At 40.9% G+C, this 16,653-nt stretch overlaps 1 protein-coding gene and 1 long non-coding RNA gene across 2 annotated transcripts in view; one reads left to right on the top strand and one right to left on the bottom strand.

The window, feature by feature from the left end:
- The window catches only part of LOC109952277 (uncharacterized), an 8,248-nt gene extending 1,077 nt beyond the window's left edge, over positions 1-7,171 (top strand). Inside the window, exon 2 of the long non-coding RNA XR_002273732.1 lies at positions 6,470-7,171. This is a non-coding gene — a long non-coding RNA (uncharacterized LOC109952277). The remainder of the gene's footprint in view (positions 1-6,469) is intronic.
- The window catches only part of LOC109952276 (copine-2-like), a 35,673-nt gene extending 19,553 nt beyond the window's left edge, over positions 1-16,120 (bottom strand). Inside the window, exons 1-4 of the mRNA XM_020587263.1 lie at positions 15,875-16,120; positions 11,169-11,369; positions 452-631; positions 145-219 (exon numbers count right to left, since the gene is read on the bottom strand). Of these exons, the coding sequence (XP_020442919.1) occupies positions 145-219; positions 452-631; positions 11,169-11,345 (432 nt within the window). The 5' untranslated portion in view covers positions 11,346-11,369; positions 15,875-16,120. The remainder of the gene's footprint in view (positions 1-144; positions 220-451; positions 632-11,168; positions 11,370-15,874) is intronic.
- Between the last annotated feature and the right edge of the window lie 533 nt (positions 16,121-16,653).

Raw genomic sequence — 16,653 nt, 5'->3', positions numbered from 1 at the left:
AAACTATGTCATTAAAGTAAACCATAGCAACTGCATCCACGTGACCAACAGCAGCAATGTCGGATGATGTGCTACAGTGTGTTTGTGTGTCAGTGGGAGAGACAAAGAAATAGAATTTAAGATATAGAGAGTATTGATTCTTACCGTAATGGATCCTTTGCCAGCTGGCTTTCCATTGGCTAGGATCAGTGGTCTGTGAAGTTTTTTGTTGGATAAAATCTAGTGGACAGTTAATACAGGACAAAATACAGAAAACATTTAGGAGTTGATGAGACAAAACATACAGCTAAAGAAATACGTTTGAACCATAAAGGCCTTCACTCTAGTCTATTCTACCACAAAATATAGTCTGTAATCCTTCACCTGAATCTGTTCACTCTAGTTTAATACAGTGTCATGCCATTTAATACAGAACCACCTCTGGACAGAAAAAAGTGAAATTATTCCTTACCACTCCCAGGGTGCAAATGAACTCTCCCAGGAAGTCATGTTCATAGAGCTGTGTGGCACACTTGTCTTCATCAAACATGGCAAAGCGAAGCTTCTGGATCTCCTCAAAGTGGTAGTCAACCTGAAACTTCACTCCAAACACCGGGTTCAGGTTGTTCACAGCTGTTTCAGTGCGGCTGAGCTAAAAGACAAGGGGAGAGAGAGAGATTTTTAAAAAATAACTTAACCCACATGCAAACCAAATAGTGCATCTAGTGAAACGGTGAGCATTTGCTACTAATTACCACAAAATAGAAAGTAAAGCTAAAGATGATGGAAATGTCAATAATTCTCCAGGTAAGCCTATTTGGTGATAAATCAGATTATTAGGATATTGAAAGTCTAACCTGATGGTGGTGCTAATGTAGCTGAAAAATCTGGGAATCATAGCGGTTATTAGAGTTCATCCTGACAATAACATGAATGTGTATACAATACCAAATGTCATGCCAATCCATCCAGCAGTTGTTGAGGTATTTCACCAAAATCCACCTCATAGTAGCACTACAGCAAAAGGCTGGGGATCACCTAAGTAAGATTCATCAACTGGGAACATGAACATCTGTACAAAATTTTATGACAAGCCATCCAGTAACTGCTACTGCTGCAATATTTTGTTAGGACGGCAGGTACAGGTGGATCCAATATGCAGACACACATAGGGGTGTAACAAAAGGGAGTTTATTAAATAAACAAGGAACGGGTTACCGAGTGGAGGAGAAAGGGGAACAGAGGCAGAGCAGGTTCTGGATGGAACAGGCAGGCTTTGTTGGGCTGACAGGAGGCAAGGCAGCCAGGCAGCATGAAGCGGGAGACTAGGCTGGTAGACAGTGTTGTACAGGGGACGAAGCAGGCAGGCAGCGTGATGTTGGGGAGAGCAAGTGGAGTACCTGGGAGTGCAGAACTGAATAGTGCAGAGCCAGGGAACACGAAGAGCTGGCGAGTGCGAAGCTGGGAACAGAGAGCTGAAGTGGAGAGCTGAAGAGTGAGGAAATGAGAATGGAGAGCTGGAGCTAGGGAGTGGAGAGCTGGAGAGTGCAGAGACAGGAATGGAGAACTGAAGCTGGGGAGTGGAGAACACAGGAGTGGGGAATGGAGAGCTGGAACGTCGGTTAGCAGGTCATATAGCTGGTGAGTGTAGGCAATGAACCGGTGGGGAGCAAATAGAAAAGGGGTGTGTATATATGGGGAGCTGAACCAGGAGGTAATGAGCAGCAGGTGGACATGATGATGAGTGATTGTGCTGGCTAAGGACATGACAGGCAGGGAAAGACAGGGAATCCGGGGAGAAAAAGTGGTCCAACTGATCTGCTCAGGAACAGGAGCTGAGACCTCAGCTGGTGTGTCCTCATCAGGACAATGCGGATCTGGGACCTTGGCGGGGATGCTCTCATCGGCACACCTGGGGGTCTCAGTCTCAGCAGGGACGTCTGCACTACCTGGCCAAGGGACAGGGATGGAGGCGCCATTGGCATCCCAGTCGAGCCGCTCGGAGACGGGAACAGACAACTCAGTCAGCATTTCCTCATCCTCATTCTGATCTTGGACCCTGGTGGGGATGTTGGCACACCCGGGGATTTTGATCTCAGTGGGAATGTCTTCATGGTCCAGCTTAGTGGCAGAGGGGAAGGCAGCATCGGCAGTCCAGCCAGCACACTCAGGAACAATCGTGTGGCAGCACCGGCAGTGTAGCCAACCCGCTCAGGAACGGGCTCAAAGGTGGCATCGGCAATCCAGTCGACCCGCTTAGGAACAGGAGCAGATGCAAATGCTAACCCACTCAGGAACGCGGACAGGGATCTCAGCTGGTGTCTCCTTGTCGGCTTTCTGAGGCCCTTGGACCCTGGCGGGGACGTTGTTGTCAGCACACCTGGGGACCTCTTACTCAGTGGGGATGTTGTTACGGTCATGCTGAGGGACAGGAACAGAGGCGGCGTTGGTGTACCGGCCTACCCACTCAAGGACAAGAACAGAGGTGGTGTCGATGTGCTGGCTGACCTGCTTGGGAGGGGGAACAGAGAGGTGGAGGATGCAGAAACGGGAACAGAGAGCTGGAGAGTGCAGAGACAGGAATGGAGAACTGAAGCTGGGGAGCTTAACAGACCATTTTAGTTGAAAACAGCAGCTGCTTGAAACAGGGTTTGTTGAAAGTACACTGGTGATGCTCAATAAATGTACTTAAAAACCAAAATGAAAATCTTAAAAAGGCCAAAACCTCAGTAAAATTGTCTGACAGTTTCTTTTAAGTGCAGCACTGTGATTAACCCCTTCATGTACTGTGACATAGTCATTTCATTCAACAGAATTACAAAAATGTTAGAGAAGATTGAAGTTTTAACCCATGTTTTTGCCGCTGTTTGTTGGATGTTTTCACAGCATAACTGAAAAAGTAATGAATGAATTTTGATGACGATTTACATTTTCATGTTGATCTAGATCATCGTCAGGATCCAACATTTTTTAAAGGATTCGTCATCATTGAGTGCTGGAAAGGTTGTTGACTCTAAAGTGGACTTGCATGCATTCAGTGAGTGTGAGCTGTGTGCATCTATGAAGGACTGTAGGTATACACTGTTATGCCAGTCTGCACGGGACTTTTTTTGCCTTTTAGTAATTGCTCATGTCTATCATTTTTCTTAAAAAACTTTCAAACTAATAATGATATCAGTGTAATTCTAAATGTTACAGATAGTTTTCATGGTCAAGCAATCATATTATGAGGGTCAAGGTATCGCAAACTAATAATGATATCAGTGTAATTCTAAATGTTACAGATAGTTTTCATGGTCAAGCAATCATATTATGAGGGTCAAGGTATCGTGGGAATATTGCTTTTAGGTGTAATGGCATTTAGGGGAAAATGAACTGTCTTGGCAATGGTTTGCACTCTCTGAGTGCTGTCTAGTTTAATTTTTTTGTCATTCTCAACTATGTTTCCCATGTGGGTCCACCTTTGAGGTATTACAAGTGAAGAGTTTTCATGGCCCCAAAAAACAGCCACACAGACAGATCAGATTATGTGTATGTAAGAGCTCTGGGCTCTCTAAAACAGGAGTTTGGATGACTAATTCTCATAGCCGTGCTCTAACTCACCACATAGTGTATTTATCCAACATTAGACAAGGTCAGTGCACTTTTGAATTAGAGTGCATACAAATTTTTTAATACTGTACATTTTTTTATTGTCTTGCACTATACAAGGCATGAGACATTGTTTTTTGTTTCAGTGTCTGAAGATGTGTTCGTACATTTAAATGAGTTGATCTGAACTAATTCGCACACAAAAAATTCAACACTAATGTTACTTCAGAGCTACGGATGTTCCCCATACCTATTTCAGCCAAGCTAGCAGCATGGCTCTAAAGGTGGTAATGTTAGTTTGACCATCTGATTGATCAGTTCGGCATGTTGATCCAGATCAAACTCTCCCATGGACTGACATGAAACTTTGTACAGACATTTGTGGTATCCAGTTCTATTGACTTCAATGATGACTTCTTCTTTGGTCCCACAAAGAGGTTGACATATCTATCTATCTATCTATTTTATGCACTGGGTCCTGGTAGAAAATATATCACTTTGTCCTGATTAATGTGTCAAGGCAGCTGAAAAATCTCCACTGTTGTTTAACATGAATTTGTTTTTCTTTTGAATACAGTGTCAAATAATTGTACAAACACAGGGTACCACTATAAAATGTAACTTTTATATGCCATTAGAATATGCCAGAATTACTTTACCCAAAATATTTGACATCTCTCTGGACATGGTTACTGACAAAGAGCTGAAATGATAGAAGCTGCAGACCTACTTTAGAGGGGAAAAGGGTTTTAATTTCATGCCTTATCCATCTGTCTGATGCATGGCAAGAGAGCAGAGGAAAATGGCTGCACTTTGAAGCTTAAAAACCGATCTTACTGTGGCATCATGAAAGCCTGGCAGGCTGAAGTGCATGTCTCATATTTGTGTCGCTGTGGATTTGAACTTGGCTCAGCAGGCTATGGAAATTAACCAAAACTGTTTCAAGTAACTGTTGGAGTGGCATGGATGTGAACTTTGTGTCTGTGTTTACAAGGATGTTTTTTCTTTCTGTTCAAGAACCCAGGGAAAAACAGACAGACACCACAGACAAACAGTTAAATGCTAAGAGCAGTTGCAAAAACTTAAGCATGAGTTGCTGCTAAAATGGAACCACTTGGACAAACCTACATCACCAAAACAAACATAATTGCAAAATAATGACAGTTACAGTGTTTCAATAGCAGGAATTGAAATTAATTTCACTAGCAAGGACCACACCTCCGGAGTCAATCACTGGATATGAGAATATGAATCCTCATGTAACTGAGGTTGTGCTATGTGACTGTGGTTTGGGGGAAGGCTTCACAGGCCCATGCTGTTCCCGGACTTGGTGGACCCTCTTGAGTAAAAAAATGTGTATATATATATATATATATATATATATGTACACAGAGAGAGAGAGAGAGAGAGAGAGAGAGAGAGAGAGGCTTTTGTTTTGTCGAACCTTGGGTTTTTCTTCAGTGTCATATCTGCTATGGCTGAAACAAAGCAGTAGAGAGGAACAGGAACAGCGTTTTAGAAGAGAGAGAGAGAGAGAGAGAGAGAGAGAGAGAGAGAGAGGATTACATAAAGCAGATAAGGAAGACTAGTGTGGACAGGTGGCTTAAATACTGTGGTTGGAGGAAGAAGTGTGTCGAGGTGTGGCTCCTGAACTTCAGATTAAAATCTCATTTTTGTCACTTGGGGGCATCACAACGCAACAAGCTTTGAACACAAATATGAATCAAAGCAGTAACTTTGCAGGCCAAAAGACCAAAACAATGGCTGAAAAGACACTAAAATGTGCTGTACAGCTGAGGTTAACTCCGAAGTGGAGTGATAAAAATTTGTCATTTGGTCACTATAAGTGACTCTTTTAACATTATACATTATCAGTCACTGTGACTATAAAAATATTGATTAGAGCAGCTTCAGTAATCCAATCCAATAAATTTAGTATTTGAATTATACTACATTTTCGTGGCTGATACTGATCAATACATAGAACTTTAAACAAACCTTAGATAACAATATACTGACCAGGTTATTTACATTTTTGGACTTTTGGACATTGATTTGATTACTTAAAATTGTGACTAAGATACAGTACATATCTACATTTTATAGCTGAAAAATCAAGGTGCCAGTGCTGTTTGGTAGACATAATATGTAATGTTTCTAAATAGCCTCAAATCTAGTTTGGCATCAATACCAGTGTATCTGACCTAAATTAATATCAGACAGTATATCAGCCTGGCTGATTTAATTTAAACCAATTTGTTATATCACTAATCCAAAATGTTCTGGTGAGAGTTCAGGTGATGACCTTAGTGAAAGACCTTGTCACTAAGATAACTTTCCTTGCTTCATAAAAATGTGTATAATAAAGCAAAAATGTCATTGCAAACTTTCAGTATGGCAAAAATTGATCCAGGAATTGATGTCATAAGACTTTTTTAAGGCTGCACTTTCCACTAGAACACTGCCTAAGATGTAATTTTATACCCCACTGATTTTAGCATCTTTACTGTGCACATGGCATGTTAGTTCTCACTTGCAGTGTTACTGGGCTGTATCTGTGTCCACAACACGTGTCGAGATTAGCACGAGGGCCTTGCATTTGGAGAGAGAGAAAAAAATCTAAAGGATTTAAATAACAGCCTGAGTAGTGTGCTAACTGGGTGCCACTTTATTTACATAGCTAAGATCCATATTTCTATAGGCCTATCATGTTCTTTAAAGCCTCTTTAACACCGTTTAGCCACTGTTATATTTTTCCATCAGTTTTCTTCATCTTCCTTGTTTACTTCTTCTTTTTTTGCCAGTCTTCTCCTCATCCTTTCTCCCCCTTGCTTTTCTCATCTCCTTTTCACACACACACACTCTTACCCTATCCCCATCTCTCTCTTTCTTTCCCCAGATGGACTCAGCTGCTTGTCACACCTCTAGCTCACAAGACAGACGAAGATAGACAGAAAGTGAGACAGCAGACAGAAAGGGGAAGACTGGTGACAAATGAGAAAGACAATCAAAGAAAGGAGGAGAGAGAAAACAAAGCTAACAGGAGGGGATGAGAGAAAGTGAGAAAGTCGTGCGTGTGCCAGAAACAGCAAGCTGTGGATAATATCCAAGAAAAGGTTTGGGCCTCTTTTCTCCTCCTCCTTCGTTCCCTTACTCCAGGAGCACTAAGCTTTTGTTTCCCTTCCCGCTGCCATAGTAACCGTTGGCAATTTCACATCAGAGCCACATGCCCTGCTGACCGACAGCTAGCTACAACCCGAGGAACTCGCCTACACACATACACACACTCAAGCAGGCGCAAACATACACAAAAGCCAACTTGCCCTGTTGACCAGCTGTACGCTACAGAAAAGCCCTGAGCTGCAGCCTACACACACCAAAACTTCATCACCATGCTCCTTTTCAGCACATTCAACTTAGCACTTATGTTTCTTTTCCTTCACCATGAAAAACGCCTTACATGTACATCATGTATCATTTATAGAATCAAAGAAAGGCAGAAGACTCCCCAGACAAGAAACAGAACATAGTCTGATGTGCTTGAACCACTGAAAAGCTCTATGTAAAAAATCTGGTATCATTTAAATTGATTCTAATTCTTCTTGCTCATTGTTTTTGTGTCTTAACAAATCCTGTTTTTTCTTGTCGACCTTCTTCTGTCCTGTTTTATGCTATGCAGGGTTGCCTGCGCCTGGAGCACACATTGGTCAAAAGCTTGTATACACCCTCCATACGCTGTTTCTCTCTCACAGGGCTAAAGCAGTTATCACACCACAAAGTGACATTTGCTCACCACTGCACACCAATTTGTTCAATAAAAATTCACTGAAGAGAAAAGCAAAGGTTTGTGTAATACCAAGCATGCGAACCAGCTTAGTGCTTGCTAACAAGCCAAGATGATGGACTTTATGCAAAAGATGCATTTGTAACATCAGCTCCTGTTTCCTAAATGTTTGCAAACCTCTGTGTTGGACTCTCCAGCTCTCCGCCCCCTCACAGGTCAGCATTGTCAAGACAGCATGCTATTAATCAGTGGTGCAGACTAGGTGTCGAAGTTCACCACAGCTAAACTCTAACTCACAGAATCTATGTGTGATGAGTCCTTTAACCAGCATGTCTTTTGACTGAGGAAAGAAACACCAGTAAGAATCCTTAGCAGACACAAACAGTGCAAACACACTCCACAGAGATTTCACAGCTAGCCAGCAGATTTCAGCCCAACACCCTCTAACTAATAAGACACTGACCTGCCCAGAAACCATGTTGATAATGTAAAAAAGAAATGCAATGATAATGTCACAAAAAAAGCTTTTCACTTTTGTCCAAGCTTTGAATTTAATGGAATTAATTACTATTCATCCATCCATCCATTTTCTTCTGCTTATCCAAGATTGGGTCATGGTGGCAAAAGGCTCAGAAAGGTAGTCCAGACATTGCTCTTCCCGGCAACGTTTTCTAGCTCCTCTGGTGGAATTCTAAGGCATTCCCAGACCAGATGAGACATATAATCTCTCCAGCATGTTTTGAGTCTTCCAGTTGGACATGCCCAGAAGATCTCCAAAGGGAGGCGGCCTGGAGGCATACTGATAAGGTGCTCCAACCACCTCAACTGGCTTCTTTTGATGTGAAGGAGGAATGGTTCTACTCCGAGCCCCTTCTGGATGTCCGAACCTTGTCTCTACGGTTAGGTCCAGCCACCCTTTGCAGGGTGACTGGACCTAAGGCCACTTGTATTTGCGCTATCATTCTTTCGGTCACTACCCACAGCTCATGACCATAGGTAAGGGTTGGGGCGTAGACTGAGTGGTAAATTGAGAGCTTTGCCTTTCAGCTCAGCTCCTTTTACCCTCACTCATGAACAAGACCCTGAGTTACTTAAATTCCTTCACTTGGATTAGCAACTCACTCCCAACCTGGAGGGAGAAATCCGCCATTTTCTGTGCAATTCCGCACCATGGCCAGAAAAACCACATCATCAGCACACAGCCAAGATGCAAACAGGCCTTGTGATTAGCCTAATGGAAGAGACTACTGCATCCTGCTTGAACAGGTAGATTACATCACACCATTGACAGCAACTTTCTTTCTCCACTTTTTTCTGTTTTTGGTTTAGGTACAAAAACCTTTATTTTATTTTGACTCTTTTTGTTTGTTAGAGAAGACTGAGATGAATTAGTGTTGTTTTGGTTGTTGTTTTGGACATTAATCCCCTCTGGAGGAAATGAAACTGCTCTAAACTTTGATTGTCTCTGTGCTGCTGGCTATTTCTGGGACTGGGAAGAGTGGGAGAGCCATACACAGTACTATGTCTAGATTTCCTTTTTTTACCAGTGGCACAACAGAGCTCTACTGTCACTGCACAGTATTTTTAATCCTCACATGACTAACTACTGTGTTTTCTGTGAAAGTAAACATTTGCTAGTTGTAAATGCAGCATAAACAACGTGAACAAATCAAACTGTAAGTTGACATTACACTAAAAGCAAAAACCACCTTTATTATTAGAAAATGTTGATTCCCATAAGTTACACACTACACTTGTTGCTGCTCTCTATTGCTGCTGGAACACAGGAGTTTCCCCATTGTGGGATCAATAAAGTCCTACCTACCTACCTACCTACACTACCAAAATGCAACAGGTATTATGGGAAATATGGTTTTACATTAATAGTCATATGCAGTACTTCAAATGAATAAAGAATTTTGCCAAAAACAGATTTATTTATATCATTTTACAGATTTTTTTTACTTAAACATTTTCTTTTACCTGTCTAGCATTCCTGGAATAAACTACAACATCATGTTTACTGCACACTGTGATACTAGTAATTATAATTCATCTATCCATTATAAATATTTGCTTATCCTTGAGGGCTGTAGGTGAGTCGGACACTGGCTGTGAGGTGGAGTACACCCTGGACAGGTCACCAGTCTATCAAAGGGCTGACTCACAGAGACAGACTCACCTTCACACCTAAAGGTAACTTAAGGGGCTTTTCTGTTATAGGAACCTACCAAAATGTGTTGCGCCAAGTAACACTCATCACAAGGTCTGTGTTTGTTTCCACTACAGTGCGCCCACTTTGGAGGTGCATTCTATAAGCTAAATTTCAGCACCCCTCAGGAAGTAGTATTAAAATCAAGTGCCAGTAATGTGAGGAGGTGTGTGCGTGCAGAGCTGCTATGTATGTAAACAGACAGCAGACTGCTTGTGTGAGAGAGCAGCAGCCCCTCCCTCCTCTAAACAGAGACTGACAGAGAGAAAATGCAGTGTAAAAACAAAGCAGGATGGTCCACATCAACCCCAGAGGCTATGCTAAGTGATGGTTAAGGGAAGTACTGGGGTATACCGCTCGTTAGGTTCCAATAGTGGAAACATGGAATTAGAGTCACCAACAGACCCAACCTGCATGTCTCTGGACTGGGGGTGGAAACCAGAGTACCTGCAGAAAACCTGGAGAACATGCAAACTCCACACAGAAAGGCCCCGCAGCTGGCCATCAAGTTTGAACCCAGAACCCTAGGCGACAGTGCTAACTACTGCATCATCATGCCTCCCATGACTACAGTTCATGCAGTACATAAATAATACCAACAGATGCTGAAGGCATGAGGAGGGATGTAAACAACAACCAAGATGGCATGTAAAGGGATCCTGTGCGTATGTAGTGTGGCTACAGCCCCACTGACAGCAGTTCAGTATCTGGGCTGTAGAAATGTCCCTTCACAGTAGGCTATGTGACCAGGGTGGCACCATATGTTGTTACTAAATATCCTTGTCATGTAGTAGTCAACAGTATACATAAACAAATCATGAAGAAAATAAAAATGTTGAGGTGTGCAATTTTTGTCCTGTTTGTATAAATGATAAACTCTATAGTTTAAAATCAAAGTGTCTTCAAATGTCCTATCTCCTCACTAGCGCTGGTTTTCCATTTCCCATGCTTTTCCAAATATGGTCTATGTCAGACCCTTCTGCTGGCATTTCTGTCCTACCTTATGTATGTATATATATAAAATTGTTAAGACATCGCAGAAGCACTCAATATTTTAATGTCTTTAGCAGAAGGCCTACCTGGGGTACAGTACTTTAGGTCTACATCTCAGACTAACATACCACCTGGAGCAATTTTTGCAAATTTTGCAATTTCCTACTGGGCTCAGTGTGTCAGATACCAGATGGTCAAGACATCATGACTATGAATCTAGCTCACAATCTATACTGTCTGCAAAGAAACATGAATGACCAACAAAATCCTCTGGTCTATCCTTTGCTGGAAGAGCCACCCATGGTGGACGTAATGTTGGAAGTAACTTCCAACTCCTCCATCCTCCCTTCAGTTTTCTTGTTATTCCTTCCTCCCTTTTATTCCCTTCTCTTCACCTCCCTGGAATTAATAAACACAATGTGGAGAGGCACCAGAAAGGGGTGTGAAATCTGAACACTAATATATTATTTAAGTCTTCAGCCTTTTCTCCTCAATCTGCCAGTTTCATTGTGCATCTCAAGACAAAACATGCTTCTTCTTCACTCCTGTCCCTTTCTCTAAAAGGTCATCCACCACACTCCTCTTGTTCCATGATCCCACCATCCTTACCTCGACCCAGTTTCCATCCACCTCATGGAACAGAACGCAGAAGGGGTCTGATTTGGACGCTACATCTCGGTCCAGCAGGTTGGCTGCAGTAACAGAAAGCTCCACCCGAGTGATGCAGTGTTGAGGTCCTACACTGTGTGTCCTGATCTCCGTGGCCGAGCCCAGAGTATAGGCCATGGTCTGAGGTCACAAGTGATCACCCTGGAGGAAAGATATATCACAAAGAAATAAGCAGAATAAACTTCTGTTTCATACATACCCACGCACCATCCCACAGTGGCTGTTTCTTGACTTAGGTGTCCCTTGAAACCTTAAAACAGCAAAGTTACACGTTTTGAACATTTGGACGACATTAGTTGTCCGAATGGTGGCTGGCACCAGACTCAGAAAAAAAAATACAGGTTTGCTAACTGGTATAACAAGTAAAGCCAAACAGCAAATTTTACTGTGAATATGATCCATACATGAATGTAGATATTAGATGCAGTCTATAGCCATGCTAACAGCAGTGAGGCACAATGGTGCTTCAAGCTACATGCAAACATCAGTATGCTAACATGTTCACAGCATGTCAAGCTGGTACAATATTCACCATAGTCACCATTTTGGCTACCCTATAATATTTGTTACTTAGAACTGACAGAAATAACAGCAGAGGCTGATGTGAATTTGATGTGAAATATCGATACTTCCAAACCCAGAGTTTCCTGTTCTAGAATTGATTCCAATGTTAAAAGATTCAGTAGTAGGTTAAATGTATATTTTATCTTCAACAGGGGACATGGTGAGTAACTACATTATCACCAGAACAGTTTAAATAATACCCAGTTGACTTCTCCCTCAGCCTATAGTAGTCAAATGTGATCTACGGCTCTGTTCATGCCTGAGTCCATGAGAATCAAATAAGAACAACTTTTAGCTAGAGTTGATTTCATATGGGGTTGTTGGGAGGAGAGATGTAAACAACAACCAAGATGGTATGTAAAGGGATCCTGTCTGTATGTAGTGTGGATACAGCCCCACTGACAGCAGTTCAGTATCTGGGTTGCAGAAATGTCCCTTCACAGTAGGCTATGTGACCACGGTGGCACCATATGTTGTTACTAAAAGCGGCAAGCTGTTATAGATACACCTTGCATCTCCTCTTCTCCATCAGTTTCTGCTGTCTGGATCCATCTGTTTTCCCTCATATTTTTGCACAAAGTATCTGTATTGCTGTTTGTTACAACCCCAGTCCATTACTTTGGTTTATGAGCAAATTATATTTTTTAGTATAAATTAACTTGATAATTAATTGTTAAATTATTTTGCCAAAAACATTTGAAAACAGTAATGTTCATGTCCTCAACCCCAGGATGATGTAAATAAATGTCCTGCTATTGGTGAACCAGCCAAAACCCCCAAATATTCAATGTTAGACTGAGAAATGCAGCAAATTTGTGAACCTGGAACTATCACACCTTTGGCAATATTCTGGATAAATGACAATTAACTGATTACCTTATGAAAATAGTTGGCCATTATTTGTCTTTTCAATTTTCAATTAACCAGCTAATCATTACTTTTTTGTTTGTTTGTTTTTTGTTTAGATTTTGCTAGACTTCTACGCTCAATTTCAGTGGAGAATACTGTGCTTTTTACTGGGCTCCACTTATTTAACAGCTACAGTTATTAGCATTCTTATGCAATACATAATATGAGTTAACAGTATATAAAATATAAAAAACTGGCTCCACCGGAGCCAGCCACATCATCAATATGCTGCTTACATGTGACTGCATCAGTAATATTATTCCGATAACACACAATAATAATAATGTGAGAGAGTACAGAGGCCATAGTACTTTATTCTATATAATATACTGTGCTACCTCTGTACTGAATAAATTCAAATCTGACCAGATGATGTTGCTAGATTCAGTCAGGGGACCACAAAATTTATTACAACTTATTTTGGAAGGATCATAGTTGCCATGCCACCAACAGGGTGTACAGTACAGTAGTAGCATAATCAAACATTAAAAGGAGCTCATTACTAATATACAGCTACCTACATCTCTCTACTGTCTATAATGGTACCTTGAAAATTGCCAAAAAATAAATTGTTTTAAAAAGGTACTGATGAATTTGTATAGATGAAGTGCCTCCTTTGTAAATATTTAAAATGTCATTGAAAGAACTTTTGACCCATAATGAGCTGCACAAAACAGGTCAACATAAAGCCAAAATATCTGCTGCACTGATGTAATGAACTGACTAAGATGACTTAATGCTTAAGATGACTTAAAGATGATAAGTTCACAAAAGTAAAAATAAACTGTACTGTACTGGTTGATGTTCCATACACGGTGACGGCTGGTGTCAGGGATAACATGCAGTTTTTTGGGTCTTATATGACATAACACTTTACAGGAACAGTTATATGCTACACGTTATATGCACAGCCAAAAAAATCATAACTTATTGGTAAAAAAAAAACATACTGCAGAAAGAAAATAAGATGCTAGCAACACACAAGTATGTGTGCATTTCTGTTTCCAGGCAGAGAGTATAGTTCCCTACAGATATGAGTGGCTTATAGAAGTAGATTATTACAAAATGATTTTGCAAGAGAGGTTGAAATTTGTTGAATTTAGATAACAATTCAATATTAACTTTTTCCAGAATTATCATGTAGTTATCATGTAATTATCATGTATGTATATCAAAAACGAAGGAAAAAATATAGGCAAGGGCTGACAAAATAATCAATAAATTAAATACTAAATATATCACAATTAAAATATGCGACCTGTGGTTTTTAAAGCCCTAAGGACTTCACTTTAATTAGTCTAATGATCTTTTTGGCTAGAAATACCCCCTGAGCTTGAATTAACAAACAAACACACACACACACACACACACACACACACACACACACACACTCAAAATACAAGGCCTCGGCCATGTAGGTTAATTTAAGTGCAGGTCATAGCAGCATTCTGGGAACCACAAGGAAATCCTATATCACATTATGAATATCACACACACGGTCCTGAGGCCAGATCAAAGCCACTGCAGAATGTCCAAAATGGTGCAGCCATAGGAGTGGAAGAGACAGAGAGACAACACACACACATTGTGTGAAGCACTCTGCGTGTGATAAAAAAAAAAAGTAATATTTTTGATGGTTAATGTGTTCTTCTCAGTATTAACTTATATGTTTGAAATAAGTTCCTAGAGGCTTTAGGGACAAAAACAGCACAGCACCTTGTGTCCATAAAGGTGGTTTTGTCCTCAGAGTGGAATGCTAAAAGGATGCTGTCTGTTGCTAAGATACTGTGTCGTAGCCAGCGTGCTCCTCCCGCTCTGCTCCCGTGATGTCACACTGGTAGTGGTGATCTACTGAAAATGCCAGTGCAATATTTTCATTCACTTACTCAGTCATTCATAGGTGGTGAAAAGCTTGTTTTGACTGGCTGAAATACTTTTAATGCATTCATTCACCACAAGTTATTTAATCCTGTATTTACCATATTTATCAACAGTGGCAGCCCATCAAGCAAGTGGTTTTAATGGTGTCCTGAACAGACCATACGTAGACGGTTGACTCCTGCTACATTCCTCACATAGTTTAAGTCTTGGTTAAGCAAACACAAGACATGATAAAGGATCCTAAATTTAAAAAGATAATGCAAAAGACAAAAAACAAAAAAATAGAATTAATGAATTTTAAAAGGATTACAATGCCTTTTCCCAAGTGGATAAAACTGTAAACAAAAACATCTGATAGGACATAACATTCCACTACTTAGATAAACCATAAGGCAGATGTTAAAGCAGAACATCCTGTCAAATGTGCCTATAATCGTCAAGACTGATCATCAGAACCACTCTTAAGACTGCAGGCAGGAAGAACATCTTTTGAATGTCCAAAAAGCTGCTGATATTTACTGCGGCTATAAACTACCTGAAGCTGCTATTAAGATCTCATCACCTCCAGTTGAGTGTTGCACTTTGTGCGTAAAAGAGTGAAGCAGCACTAGATGTATGAGCGCATTTAGTAAGGTTATATTATGGATGATGCAAAGACTGCCTTATCCAGGTCTCTGGTAGCACCCTGCTGACCCTGCTGAAGACGTTCACACCCCTGTCACACTGCACATCCACACCTGTGCCACTTCTCTGCAGGAGGACAGAACAGAAAAAGCCTGGTAGAAATGACAGGTTGAGACTGACTGAAGACCAAAACAGCACGGAAGCTGCTTCATACTTGCTAATAGCAGTGAACTGTGCACTCAGTCATTAAGTCTAATTACATGTCCTGTCTGCCATATTCGTGCCTAAGAAGCCAACAGAAACGTAGTGCATAGCTACTGTAAACAATAATCATTTAGAGACTGATGAACTTAAAACATGAAATAGATGTAAACAGTAAAACAGCAACTCTCTTTCATATTTAATATATACACACACAACCTTCCGGCTGATAATTCACCCTGCACGCAAGGTGTTCCGCAAAATGTCACATCCTTACGACATCCTTCCTTATTCAATTAGGTTATTTAGCATCTCTAAAAAGCAAACTGGCACATTTGACTGTAGTGTGAGCACTTCTTAGCAGCTCCTCAGTGTCCTCCTAACAGCAAACATCACACACCAGCTAACTGTTAAAGCTATAAAAATGAATATCAAGGATGAAGAAAATGAACTAATACCGCATTCACCTCAGTAATGTTAAATGACGTCCAACTTCTTCGCCGCTTGCCAATTGACAATTTAATTACTGCGCACAGTGAAGAGTAAAATAAAAGTAAAAAAGAAAAAACCCAAAGCACTTTTTCTACAAAGCAGTGAAAGCTGAAGTTGCAGATGCCATTGTTATTCCGAGTATCCTGGAAGGCGCAACAGTGTGTGAACGTAAATCATCTCCGTCACCTGGCCCACGTTGAGCGCAACGCCACTGATGGACTGATCAAGCGCACATCAGACCGGAAGAACGGGTATTACGCTTACAAAATAAAAGTGCCATCGTCAGAGCAGGCGCAAAGCGCTTCCGGCTGAAGTATTACATTTTTTATATATAGTCCTATGACTACGTATTATTTTTAATACGCTGCTAGACTTTATATTTACCTGGGTTACCGGCGTATCTTATAGTGCCTTTTTGATTAGTATGCTAAAAATAGCCCTCCTATTCTGCAATATGAATTCAGTGTTTTACATTCTTATGGAAAACGTACTGTTCCACTGGCACTCTCTTGTGGTTAATACCGGTATCACTATCCAAGTTTGCTCATCACTGTTCGCACATTGCAGCTACATTACAAGGGCAAGTACATTTAGGCTACTCGAACTGCACTTAAGGACAAATCATTGTGTGTGTGTGTATATGAATACACACACATATATAACTTTTTAATATAACCCCCTCTCTTCCTCTCTCTCTCTCTTTCTCTCTTTCTCTCTCTCTCTCTCTTTCTCTCTCTCTATATATACATATATA

Source organism: Monopterus albus, unplaced genomic scaffold (genome assembly GCF_001952655.1).
Source record: "Monopterus albus unplaced genomic scaffold, M_albus_1.0 scaffold448.1, whole genome shotgun sequence".
Taxonomy (NCBI): Eukaryota; Metazoa; Chordata; class Actinopteri; order Synbranchiformes; family Synbranchidae; genus Monopterus; species Monopterus albus.
This window is presented reverse-complemented; position numbering and strand designations above follow the sequence as displayed.